Source organism: Abrus precatorius, unplaced genomic scaffold, assembly GCF_003935025.1.
Source record: "Abrus precatorius isolate BTA unplaced genomic scaffold, Abrus_2018 Scaffold9, whole genome shotgun sequence".
NCBI classification, from domain to species: domain Eukaryota; kingdom Viridiplantae; phylum Streptophyta; class Magnoliopsida; order Fabales; family Fabaceae; genus Abrus; species Abrus precatorius.
The window spans coordinates 13,965,877-13,980,127 of record NW_020874439.1 but is presented as its reverse complement, the minus strand read 5'-3'; the positions used below and the strand labels follow the sequence as shown (position 1 = coordinate 13,980,127).

General features: G+C 31.2%; 2 protein-coding genes across 2 annotated transcripts; both read left to right on the top strand.

Moving 5' to 3' along the window:
- The first annotated feature begins 9,773 nt into the window (after nucleotides 1-9,773).
- LOC113850863 (protein FAR-RED IMPAIRED RESPONSE 1-like) lies at nucleotides 9,774-10,361 on the top strand. The gene has a single exon (XM_027481387.1). It carries the CDS (start codon nucleotides 9,774-9,776, stop codon nucleotides 10,359-10,361), a length of 588 nt encoding a protein of 195 aa, XP_027337188.1.
- A 377-nt stretch (nucleotides 10,362-10,738) lies between these two features.
- On the top strand, nucleotides 10,739-11,392 carry LOC113850861 (protein FAR-RED ELONGATED HYPOCOTYL 3-like). The gene has a single exon (XM_027481386.1). The coding sequence runs from the start codon at nucleotides 10,739-10,741 to the stop codon at nucleotides 11,390-11,392; it is 654 nt and encodes a 217-aa protein (XP_027337187.1).
- The last annotated feature ends 2,859 nt before the right edge of the window (nucleotides 11,393-14,251 follow it).

Sequence of the window (14,251 nt, the reverse complement as noted above, 5' to 3'; positions counted from 1 at the left end):
AAATCTCATCTATCATAATTTTTTCCTTACCCTAAGCATTGCTTTTTTGCTATTCTACATAAATTTGAAAGGTGAGTGAAACTTTATCTAACTTTTCTTTAATAATTATTTTATATTTTTTATCTTATATGTTAAAAGGCTACGCACCTTGGTCCAAAGCGAGGATTGGGATAAGTTTTTCCCATTCTCTTTAGTTCTATTTGAACTAAGTCGAATCTTAACAGTTATGTCATTCTTCTATTTCTTGCTATCATTTACCTTGAATAATTGTATTATTTCGGTTCTTAGAAAATAATGCATAAATTATATAAACAGTCATGAATGTTATTGACTAATATAAACTTTTTTATTCCCTTACAACTATGAATAAAATAGGGAAAAACCTTAGAGAAAACCATGACGATGAATCTTTCTTCCCAAGGGTCAAAGAGAAGGTGAGTGATACAAATTCTAACTTAAGAAGCTATACTATTTTCTATATTATTCAAAGATACTCTAATATAAAAGTGGTTGAATAATGCTAGGTAAAGCGTGAAACAAATAGTGTAGGTATAACTATAAATGATAGCAAAGTACCCTAAGTCCTAACAAACAACTAAGTCTAACTAACTTATGTTGTTGGCATTGGAAAACATGCTAAATTATCCTGACATACATTATCGCATGCCAAGATTGGTTGGATTATGCTTCGCTAAGAATGGTCACACATGAAAATTTATGCATTATATGGAATCTTGAGGGGATTGATGTACTAGGTGGCATTACTTGGACCGTGGACATAGAACTCTTAATCTTTCACCATGAAAACAAAAAAGGATAATTACTTTATAGAGAAAAATGTTAAAAATATGAAATTTTCTATTATATATCTATAATTTTTTTAATTATTTGGTTTTACTTATTCCTTGTGAAATAATTCTTGTATTAAACACATTCACCCTTTCTTATTATTATGAATAAAACTGAGAACAAGATGAAAGTTGGTCTTATCACTGAATGTATAGTATTCTCGTTTGGCATGTGAGATTACAATTTCATAAATTAGACTATTAAGTTCACTAGACATGAGTAGTATATCATATTGGAAACTGATAACTTCATAGTTGAAATTTCATTTCCATTAAATTTTGCAACTCATTATCTAGGCATCAACATGACCTTACCAAAAATTGATGGAAATGGAGAGAATCCAAATGAGTAATAAATTTTCCTAAATAATATAGGTATTTGTAAATAGATAAGTTAAAGTATTTAGAAGGACTTACTTTTTCTTTATAAATATAAAAGGGACTTTATTAAAATATAAAATGAGATTTTCTAAAAAAGGATGTCTCATAACGTAACTCTCTGTATTACGACGGTAGTAAATATTTATTAAATAAAAATTGATAACATAATAGTTATTTGACTATGTTAGGTTAATATTATCAGTTTATGTCATTCGTACTTTTCTTCAATAAATATACTTTATAAATAAAAATATTATCTGTATTATTTTCAACAAATAAATTTACAACAATATTATTTTACAAATTTTTTTGACGTTTTTCAAAAATTATGTACGTAGTTATTTCTTTTAAAATTATAGCTATGTTTTACTTATTCTAAGTTTTAGAATATATTTTACCAAATTATTGATTTTTATAGAATATTTTAAATTATTTTCAAAATAGACTCTACCAATTTTTAAATAAATTGTAAAATAGCCTTATATTTTATTAAATTATAAAAGTTCCTTTTACTAATTTTTTTTAATTCTTTAAAATAATTATTTTTCCTTTCCAGAAATACACTTTTTGGATGAATGAGAGATTTGTTGTGAATCCTTATCAAAATATAAATAGAAATTAATATAATACTAGGGTGCTAACCTAGGTCGTCTCCCATGAATCATTGGACGAGTAATCAAATATCAAACACATGGTGTGCAGTGTATTCAGAAAGCAAGTAAATAAGGGGAGTTTTGTGATTTCAAGATCAATGTAAAAAGCAAGAAACAAAATTATAAAGTTTAATTAATAGAAAAGGGGGCAATAGGGAGTCTTGAATGGTCTTGATCTCAAGGTGTTGGCATTAGCATCCTCTGGATTGACAGGTGGTTGTGTAGATAGATTACCAGAACCTTGAGATTGCAAATGGTTCAAAGTAGAAGCCAACTGTCCAATCTGATTTTTCAAGTTTTGAATAGTTGCTTCTGTTCTCTATTGGAAATTCAGATCATTAACCTTGAGATTGCAAATGGTTCAAAGCAGAAGCCAACTGACCAATATGATTTTTCAAGTTTTGAATGGTTGCTTCTGTTCTTTGTTGGAAATTTAGATCATTAACTACTATTTCTCTTATCAATTCTTTCAAGGAAGACTCACTCTTGCAAGGTGCAGCAGTTTGTGGTGGAGGTTGATGTTGTTGTTGCTGTGTAAAATTCCCCCATTTCAAGTTCGGGTGACTCATCCAACCTGCAGGTTCATACAATGTAGGACAGGAATCAGTAGGGTGTTTCATGTGAAGCACATATCTCACATAACCTTGCAGCCCTCGGTGACAATGCTAACTGCTTGATCAAAGAAGCTAAATCATCTAGCTTGTCCTTTAATTTTCTATGATCAGCAACATAATTATTTTCCATCTCATAAACTCCTTTAGTTAAGGCCACTGGATTGCTTCTGGTATTGAACTGCTGATTATTAGAAGCCATATTTTCAATTAATTGCCTTGCTGCAATAGGAGTTTTATCTACCAAGGCTCCTCCACTGCCTGCATCAATCATTTGTCTATCCATGGATATAAGACCGTCATAGAAGTATTGGATAAGAAGGTGCTCATTAATTTGATGATGTGGACAACTTGCACAAAGCCTTTTGAATCTCTCCCAATACTCATACAAACTCTCTTTGTCCATTTGCTTTATACCACAAATTTCTTTTTTGATTGAAGTAACTCTAGATGTAGGGAAATATTTTTCCAAAAAACATTCTTCCTAGACCATCCCAGCTAGTGACTGATCCAGGTGGTAAATAGTAGAACCAATCATTGGCTGTGTCTTGCAATGAGAATGGGAATGCTTTCAGCTTTATATAATCCTCAGGAACTCCAGCTGGTCCCATGGTGGTACAAACAAGGTGGAATTCTTTGAGGTGTTTAAATGGATCCTCACTTGTAAGACCATGAAACTTGGGCAACAAATGAATCAATCCAGACTTAAGCACACAAGGTGTATCTATATTAGGATATTGGATGCATAATGTCTGAAAAGGTACATCAGGTGAAGCAAGTTCTCTCAAAGTTTTCTCAACCATAATATTTAAATCAAAATGAAAAGAGTCTAGCTAAAAAGCTACAAAATTATGCAGAAATAATATGCAGCAAAGTGATGCAGAAAAAAATGCAAAAAAAAATAAAATGTTGCAGCAGAACATAATGCAAAATTTGATGAAATTGTGTAGAAAAATACATGCAAAAATAGTATGCAAAAATTTGAAATAGACTAGAATGCAGAATGCAGAATATCAAAACAGAAAAATTATGCAGAAACAGAATGCAAGTGTAGAAATTAATGCAGAATTGCAGAAAACTGTGTAGTAGAATTCTGAAAACATTATGCAGAATGCAAAAATGAAAAAGTGCAGAAAATGAATGTAGAAACGTATGACAGCAAAGTGCAGAAAATCATGCAGAATTTGTAGCAGAAAATTGAAAAACATAGCAAAAAAGAAATCCTGAATAATGTAGAATGCAACAAGCAGGGTGTAGAAAATTAAAGTAAAAAAAGAAATGCAGAATTGCAAAATTTAAAGGGAAAAAAATGCAGAAGTTTATGCAGCAAAAATACAAGAATTATGCAGAATTGTGTACCAAAAAGTCTGCAGAAAAATGTAGCAAAACATAATTTGAAAATAAAATGCAAGGTGGAGAAAATGAATGCAGAATGCAAAGTTTTAAGAGTGAAATAACTTTTTAAATGTTTAGCAACTATTCAAAGGAAGAGATTAAGAGGGATCCAGATCCTCTCCAGTTATGGTAGAAACTGAACATCCAGTTTCATTTTAGCTCAAGCAAAAATGGACTTGTTTAAGTGAAAATGTAAAAAATGACAAAATATTTTTATGCAAAATTTCTTTACTTAAGCAAATCTGAGCTTAAACGAATTTTGTGTCTTCTCTCTTAATCTTTTCTTCTTCTTTTTCCTATGCCTAACACTCTTTCTTCAACTTTCATATTCAACCCTCTTTAACCTCCATATTCAACCTTATTTCTTCTCTCATACCCAACTTCTTTCTTTCTCTTCCCACTCTTATTCTACCCCATACCTATCTCTCTCTTCTTCTTCCATACCTAACTCTTCACCCTCCTCACCCTCAACCACCACCCCTATACCACTCACTTCCTTATCTCCATCCATCCTCAATCCTTTCTTCCTCCTCAACTAGCCTCCATCATCTCAAATGTACAAATTTCACTTAAGTCAAAATAATTCACTTAAGCGAATCTGTAAAATTCACTGAAGCCAAAAGAATTCACTTAAGCTAATTTTGCATAAAAAGAATTTGTCGTTTTCTACATTTTCGCTTAAGTGAAAAGGAAACTAGATATCCAATTCTCGCCACAATTGGAGGAGATTCATATTCAGATTAAGAGATGCTCTCACTCAGCGTATTTATTTTTTTAATATTTTTTAAAAATAAATTCTTAAAAGAATATTATTTAAAACATATTTATTATTTGGGACCTTTTTGTCATGTCAGCAAATGTTTCATCTATTATATAGATAGAACTTTTTTTTTTTTTTTAATCAAGTTCACCTTTAGCATGGATGAAATTATGTGGTTATGTCACGTGTCATCATCTGGTAAATTTTATTCGTTGCATGGAAGAAACTTACAAGAATGCGCCATATGTCATGTCAGTCTAACTTACTAAAGTGATTTAGAAAAATAAATGAGATTTATTTTCTCTGATTTTCAATAATATCCACCTCTTGCTCTACACATTGTTCTATGTTATTAATAATTGCTATTATAAGATAATATTACTAATAATACTATTTAAGAGGGAGACAAAAATTAAATTCAATTATGCAAGTTACGAGAGTGACAATAATAAAATAATGAATAAGGTTAGGGGAGAGAAAGAGAAGGAAAGAAGTGGCTTGCGATGTATGTGTTGTGGTCATTTTTCAAGATTTGAAATTCAAAATGTGCAAAAGACAAAACATGTGGTATTAACCACTTTGGAATTTCCACTTTTAGCGTGGGCCCCATTTGTCACGACCCCCTTTTTGTAAGGATTAATGACATTTTTGCTCAATTACAATATGTATAAATTTTTTCATAAATTAAAATAAAACTTAACTCTAGGAAATTTTTTAGAAATAAAATTCAACATTTCAATTGAAAGAACAAAACCATAGGCATTTTCATATAGCTCAAAGATCATATATTTATATACACAGAGAGATTGCTCAACATGGAGCTCAAAATACATATTTACAATCCAATAATTACATTTTTTTGAAAATTTTAGCTAAATAATCTAGACTCACTGTAACATCTTAAATTTAACTTCAAATATCAAATTTCACAAAATAGAAGAAAATAAAATTTCATTCAAAATTGGTTTTTCCCCATACATAATTGATTAAAATAAAATTTGGCTTCAAGAATGTTTTCTTTGAGGGGAGAAGGTAAGAAAACAGAGAGAAAATGAGAGTGAAAGCTGTTTAGTGATAAATGAATATTTTTCTGCTCTTAAGGTTCTTTAAATATCCCTTTAAAGCGCACACTCTCACTCGAGCGAGCTTTGCTCTTGCTTGGGTGAGACCATTCTCGCCTATGCGAGAAAACCAAAAAGTGGCATCTACCCAATTTTCTGCTATTCTTGTTTGAACGAGAAGCATTCTTGCCTAAGTGAGCAGCATCTCGCCCAAGCAAAAGGCATTCTCGCTTGGGCAAGAATGGGTCCAGAGTGTTCCCCATTTTTCCTGCCACTCCTCGCCTGAGCGAGCTCATCCTACCTAAGCAAGGTCGCTTCTTGCTTGAGTGAGATCCTTTCTTTCTTGGATGAGAGGACAATTGGGGCGGTCTTATCTTATCTCGCTTGAGAGAGATAGCTCCAAAATGCTCAGTTCAGCACGACTCAATCTCGCTTGAGTGAGAAATCCTACACATAATTTTCATTTCTCACAGAATGAAGGTTTTACAACGAAAGGCTTTGCTATATTTCTTACGCTAATACACACACAAAACACTTAACAATTAAGTACAAACCCCCACTACTAATAACATAAAATAAAACAACCACACAGCACTGTAAATGCACAACTCTTTCTTCAACAACTATGCAGCTCACATATTTCATTTTTCATTTCCATGCATACAATCAAACAATTTCAAACACAATTTAAAGGAATAGTACACACACACACACACACACACACACATATATATATATATATATATATATGAAGATACACCATTTATTTATGAGAAACAAAAAAAATTGAAAATCCTTTCTCTTCTGTGTATAAAGTGGCATTAACCGTAGTTATGGTAGGGCCTTGATTGCTTGAACTACACCTATTAAGTTTTGTAACCTATGTCAGTATGACAGATGGCGCAATCGCATAATTTCATTTCTACCAAAGACAAAACCTCAAACAAGGAATATGTCTTTAAAAAAATATTATTTTATATATTTTTTTAAAGTATTAAAAAAATTAAAAAATTGCTTTTAGTCATATAAAGAATTCCTATTTAAATTTATTTTTTTAATTTATAATTTTCTATTCTCCCCTACTTTAATTTTGGTTAAAGTGATGTAAGTTATGAAAAGTGACTTCTCCTATCTCCCCACGTGCTCCTTCTTGGTTGATGGTTAGTATATTGGGTCAAGCTTTAGGGTCCTATAGTATTTTTATGCTTGATTTAATATTGGTCATTGGTGGAGTCGTTGTGGACTTAGTTTTTTTAGAAAATTGATTTGGAATTAAGTTGTTAAGCTTTTATTGCTTGGTGGGAATGCATGACATTTAGTCTTATAGCTTGTTTTTTATGTGTGGTCCTATCTCTTAGTTGGCGTGTTTATAGAAAATTTGTGGAAGAAAAGATAAACATGTCTAATTAGGAGTTATGAGGATTTCAAATTTATTTCATTCTATCAAATTCCAAGTAGTAGACTGACCTTAGGTTATTATCCATCCTACTACTTACATCATTTTTTTATTTGAATATTGAATTTTTACCAATCTACCAAATTTATATGAAATTATAGCCTTATTACACCTATAGGCTTCATTCATTTCTTAAATTTCACTTTAGATTTCAATACGTTTTTCAATTCAATTTCGAACTTGTACCTAGGAGCCATATTTTCATAATTATTCCTTATCCTTTTGTAGCCTTATTCATACATTTTACTAGTTATTCTTGATTAATGTTTGTATATTCCAATGCTAACTTATTGCCTGAGAAATCTTACCTTTCATGTGCTCGTTAGTATCTTTTTTATTTTTATTTTTTTGAAATTTTCTTCTTATCTTGTCTTTATGGTTGTACCTATTTCTTATTTGATCTTATCTTTAACCTCTCTAATATATGTCTAAGTGTCCTTCACATTCACTAATTTTCTTATTCATTTATTTCATTTAACTTATCATCTAAGTATTCATGCATCCTTTTCGACTAATGATTTGAATATTAACTTATATTATACGACTTAAAAATTTCATTCCTAATCTTTAAAATTTATAATCTTATTTTAATTTTACCAATCTTTCTAATAAATTTATGTCCTTAACAACCTTTTAAATTATTTATTAAGCTCTTAAATACTTTTAAAAGAATTTTATAATTTATTTAGATTCTAAGATACTAAAGAATATTCTTTCATAAGTTACAAATTTACGGTAAGTATATAAACCTTTAGAAGCTAATTTTATAGAATTTTATAATTATGTTATTATTAATAATATTAATTTGAAATTTGAGATTTCATAATTTTTAATAAAAAAAATATCTATTTATTTAATATACAACAATATTTATTCGTTTTAAATAATAATATATTTTTAATTATATATAAAATTATTTATTTAATAACATCTGTATAATAAATGAAAATTAAGAAAATTGTACCATTTTAAACCACCTATAAACACAACTAAAAATATGTCATTATAGTTTTTACTTAGCAATTATAAATAATCACAAAATTACATTAAATTGCCATTTAAAGCTACAAAATTTATCCATTTTTTACTGTAAATATTTATCAAAATTAATTTAATAATTATTTTTTTAACAACATATATTTTTATTTGAAAATATCTTACTCGAATCAAGTAAAATTATTTTAATTTTTTAAAATAAAATTACTTTAAATTTTTATATACATAATATATCTTTCACAATATTTATGCACATCGTGCTTTTTTCAAATCAATAAATACTCATGTAATATATTCAAAGCATTTTAAATCTTAAACTATCTTAAAACTTTTTTTATACTATTTTTTGACAAATAAGTCTTATAAAACTTTTAAACATCAATAATGCTATTTAAACACCCAGATTTGGTGTCTATACCCAACACCGTATAGTAATAGTTCCCAAATACAAGGTTGTATGTTCTTATTCTATACATGTAAGTATGCTGCCTAAACTCATTAACTAAACTTAAAAAAAAATCAGAAGTATGTCGTGTAAGTCTCCTGCCTCTGGTTCCTCCTTTCTTCTTCTTCTTCTTCCTCCTCCTCCTCCTCCTCCTCCTTTCCTGTGGCCTACTCTTGGATATTTGGGTGTTGTCTCTCATTTGAGCTTGTCACTTCGTCTCTCTCACTTCTCCTCTCACGTGTTCTCTGTGGTTTTTTTTTCTTCTTTTTCGTCCTCCTCCTCTCCTGCGGCCTACTCCTTGATATTTGGGTGTTGTCTCTCATTTGAGCAATTTACTGTGTCACTTCGTCTCTCCCACTTCTCCTCTCATGTCTACAAGAGAAATATCAAGTTCTTCAATCCTACCATGTTCTTCCTCTACTAAAACTACATCTTTGTCATGTTATTTGTTATTCACGTTACTTTCATCTTACACTTTGCGTTACTGTGTGTGAGTTTGTTATCCCACTTCTCATCTGAGTGATACATGAGTCCTATCAAAGGTGGTGCAACATAAATCTGAAACCCAGGGTCTTGCATGTAAGCTGAATAGTTTTTGGTAAGTGGGTTTTTGACAAAGCTCACGCCCATGACCCTTTATTTTATAAAGTTTAATTTTTTTTGTTTCTATTTTGTGTGCTTATTGCAGGTTGTATCTTGGACGTTTAAAGCATATGGAGGTGCAACGGGTTATTGAGGAGGAACCATAGAAGCATGACAACGAAAATGTTGTTGAGCCTGTGTGTGAAGTTGCTAGTGAGGATGATAGCTGTGATAGCTCTGACATAGTTGAGCCAAGTGTTGGAATGGAGTTTGATGATGTTGAAGCTATTAAAGTATTTTACAAGAACTATTCAACTAAAGTGGATTTTGGATGGAAGATTAGAAATTCAAAAAAAGGCCCTGATGGAGAGTTGAATTATTTGATACTTGCGTACATACGAGAAGGAAAGAGCTCTTCAAAGTTACCAACAACTTTGAAGACACCTTCCAGGATAGCTGCCAAATGTGAAGCAAAGATCATAGCAAAGAAAGGGGGATCCAGAAAATGGTCTATAAAAACAGTTGTTGTACAACATTCTTATGGATTGAGTCCTTAGAATGTTTTAAAAAAATAAGAATATTAGCATGCATGTGAGAAGAACTCTTGATTTACACAATGAGGTAGGGGTGAGGATAAACAAGACTTTTCAAACCCTTGTTCATGATGTTGTTGGTCATGATAATTTGAAATTTGTAGAAGAGAATGTGAGAAACTACATTAACAAGGAAAGACGTTTGATTGCCAAGGAAGGAGATTCAAAAGCATTGGTGGATTATTTTTGTAGGATGAAGGAAGAAAATAGTCAGCTCTGGTATGATATTAATGTTGATGAAGACTTTCGCATAAAAAATATATTTTGGGCAGATGCTAGAAGTCGAGCTGCATATGAATCTTTTGGAGATATCGTTAGTTTTGATACAACCTACCTAACCAACAAGTATGACATGCCCTTTGCTGCTTTTGTTGGTGTAAATCACCATGGTCAGTTAGTTTTACTTGGCTGTAGCTTAATATCAACAGAAGATACAAAAACATTTGTGTGGCTTTTCAATTGTTGGCTTAGATGCATGTGTGGGAAGGCACCCAATGGGATTGTGACTGACCAATGCAAGGCTATGCAAAATGCTATTACAATAGCTTTGCCTAATACTCAGCATAGATGGTGTTTATGACATATAATGAAAAAATCTCAAAAAAATTGAAGGGATATGGTCAATATAAGCAAATCAAATCAACAATGAAAGATGTTGTTTATGATAGTGTAACGAATGATGATTTTGAAGAGAAATGATATTCTTTCTTGAAGAAGTTTGATGTTGAACAAAATCAATGGTTGTGTCGATTATTCAAAGACTGGCATAGATGGGTGCCAATATATTGAAAACAATATTTTTGGGCTGGACTATCAACCACACAAAGAAGTGAGAACGTACACGCCTTTTTTGATGGATATCTGAACTCAAAGACAAGCCTACAACAGTTTGTGAAGCAATATGAAAATGCATTAAGGAGCAAGGTGGAGAAGGAAGTGAAAGCTGACTTTCGCACAATGAACAGGACAATTCAGTATGGGTCAAACTCCCTTGTTGAGAGACAATTTCAAGCTAAGTATACAAATGCCAAGTTTGCTGAAGTTCAAGTAGAATTTAGAGGTAAAATAAACTGTGCTACAACAATAAAATTTGAGGTTGGAACTATCATTTCATACAATGTGTGTGAGGATTTTATATTTGGTAATCAGATGAAAGAAGCTAAGTTTGAGGTTATTTTTAATAGGAAAAGTAAGGACATTAGTTGTCAGTGCTTGCTATTTGAATTTAGAGGTATAATGTGCAGACATTTTCTTTCGGTGCTTGGAATTGAAAGAGTTAAGCAAGTACCTTCTAAGTATATTCTCAGTAGATGGAGCAAGAATATTAAACGAAGACATTCATACATCAAGGCGAGCTATGATAAAATTGAATTGAAACGAATGAAGGAGAGGTATGATAATCTGTGTAAGCATTTCTATAATGTGGCTGAAATGGTTGCAAATTCTGAGGAAGCAAGCAATCTCCTTCACATAACACTTCATAATTTCACTTCAAACTTGCCAACCATATGTTCTTCTTTGAATAAACATTCCAATGACGAAGACATTGCTAACAACTTGAGTGAAGAGTGTCCAATTCATAGCCCTACACGTGTAGCACGTAAAGGTTAGCCAATAATCAAAAGAAAGATGTCCAAATGCGAGAAGGTTGTAAGAAAGTGTAACAAAAAATGCATGAAGTCAAGTGCAAACTTGCGGATTGAGGTGCTTTTATTTTGATTTATATTGTTACATGTATATTAAATTTCAATTCTTATAGAGAGAGTAATACTAATGTCAGATTTCATTGTTGCAATATGTAGGAATCATTGGGTGGAACTGTTGCTGAGCAGTGTGAAAGTAACTTATGCATTCAGTCATCGGTCAAGGTTGTAAGTCATAATAGTAATGTATTATGTGTTAGTGTGAAGTTAAGGTTAAATTTGTAACTATCACCAATTTGGGTGATATGACACAAGTTTTGTGTTTGTTGTTTTAAATGTTGTAACTGTGTCTTTTCTTTAAAGGTGATATTTGTGAAACAACTATTCTGTTGTGGTGGCAATGGCCATAGTTATGATGGCCATTTCAATTATTCATTATCATTAAAGCTGTATACATTGGACTTGTTACTGGTAAATTTATAATGGTTAATGGTTGATGTAGCAAATGAATGAAAGTGTTGAAGTTTCGATGTTTGAAGAAATCATATTGGGGTCAGAGTCATCTATCTTGCAGCCAGGAGAATTTGTTTCTTTTCTTCAATCTGTTAAGCATAACTCTCAGCCAAGGGTACAGTAATGTGAATCAAAAGTAATTTTATCTTCATTGGATTTTTGGTATATGTTAAGTTGAATTTTTTATGTCCTACTTTCTAGGTTGTACAGGATTTAGCTCAGATGGATTTATACGTCCACATGGATACAATCAAACCACATGATAGTCTTCAACAGTGTTGAAAAACAAATTCTGAATTGATACTTGCTTATCAATATTTTCAGAGTGATTGTATAAGTAAATTACATTTACAAGTATTAGTACATGCAAGTTTGGCTAATGAATAGAAAAGTAAAGTCTCTTTTGTTTTGAATGGGTAAGATTAGTAGAACTAATCTTGAAATCTACATAATATTTATTTTTTGCTTATTTAATAATGAATAATGTCTCTGTATGCAGGATGATATGTACATACTATGCATAATATTTTTGGCTTCACCATGCAAAAGTCATTATTTTGGCTGGAGATATAATATCTTAACATTAAGTGGTCAGAAAGGCAGGATAATAAACCTCAAGAGTTGAACCATACTATTATTTTTTTGGTATATTGTAAATAGCAACATAGATGATACAATAGGTCTTTTGAATATGATTCATTGGACAACACAATATTTTCTGTTTGCTGTTATCAGTAAGATAGGACACAGTGAATTGTACAAGAACAAAGTCTTCACATTATCTCTTGTAAAGTTGTGAATTGTGCAATGTAACCCTTGTGATTTTTGTTTGTAACTATAATGTATGGTTTATTGATCAATACAAGATTCACGTACTTGAGTTGTGTTACCTGAGCTTTATAGTAAAATTGAAATGGTAAAAATTTTGCTTTATCTGAACTGTATAAAGATGGTATTTGACCATATAAAGCTGGTAATTACATTTTACATAAGATGGCAATTGATTCCAGATACTGGTAATGTTGTAGTTATTACATCTGGTTTATTTTTCGGTTATGTAATATGATACATGATCTTAATTAATTGGAAGAAAAGTTTATTTAATTTTTTGTAACCAAATACTTTCCCATAACTATGATAACAAATTAGCCTTAATTGAATTGTATAAAGATGATAAGGGAACAAAAAGACATAGTAATTATATTTTCAATATGATGGTAATTACTATAATGTGTTTTCTTATATAATGTTGCATAATAGAGACAATAGAAATTGATGTTTATATAGTAAATGTTTAAATAAAATTTAGACTTTACCCATTAAACATGTTCTGTATATTCTATGTTTTATGGTTAAGAATTTTGATAACATCATATTAGGACACAGGTGGTTCTTAATGCAGGCCATCAATCTTAATATGCATTTCATTGTTATTGATTTTTTTTTATCTTACTGAACTTAATTAAAACCTTTTGTTACAGATAATTTTTGAATATTGGTGCCTAACACAAATTATGGATTTTGTCATTTATGTTGGCAATAAAGATAACTATATTGGGGTATAGTGTAATCCAGCATCTGATAATACATTTAAAATGTTGGTACTTGATACTTCGATGTGATGGTAATTTATTTTAGATGCTGGTAATGTTGCAGGGTATACACAATTGTGATTTATGACTTATTGTTCCAGATACAGGGATCGATAAGACTTTTTCTTTTGTTGCGACCAATGTTAGGCCATAAGTACCACTACTAAAAAGTCAGTATATTGTCACGACCCCAAGGACAAGGTCATAAACATAACCTACTAAATCTCAGCACTACACAGTAATCACCCTTAATTAGGTATTCATGGATAATCATCAAAAGAAATCAACATGTATTATTTGAAAATAATCCTTAAACAATGTAAGTATTACAAAATATGACTTAGTTGTCATTACAAAGATTAATTACAGCAAAAGACTAATACATGAGAAAGTCCTAACGTATCCTAATTCCTAATCCTTCGCTTCTCCATCAGCTACTCCGGTCAGCCGAAGCCTCACCTGCTTGATCTGCTCACGTACCAAGATACGATCATTGCATTACAACATCACAACAACAACAATTGCAAGGGTGAACAAAAAGAAACAGCATATCAAAGTAGAATAATCTCAGTAAATCTGCAAGAAAACAACAAATGCAGCCCAACCCAGCTCATGCTCATGCAACAATGAGAAACAGTATCCATATGGCCTTTTACAGCACACTCAGCAGGTCCAGAGGAACTGTGCCAGTCCGGGAGCGACCCGTTTTGGTATCTGGATCT

Bases quoted from the DNA above. Each gene is read 5' to 3' on its own strand.
- LOC113850863 (XM_027481387.1), top strand. From the start codon at position 9,774: ATGCATGTGAGAAGAACTCTTGATTTACACAATGAGGTAGGGGTGAGG.
- LOC113850861 (XM_027481386.1), top strand. From the start codon at position 10,739: ATGAACAGGACAATTCAGTATGGGTCAAACTCCCTTGTTGAGAGACAA.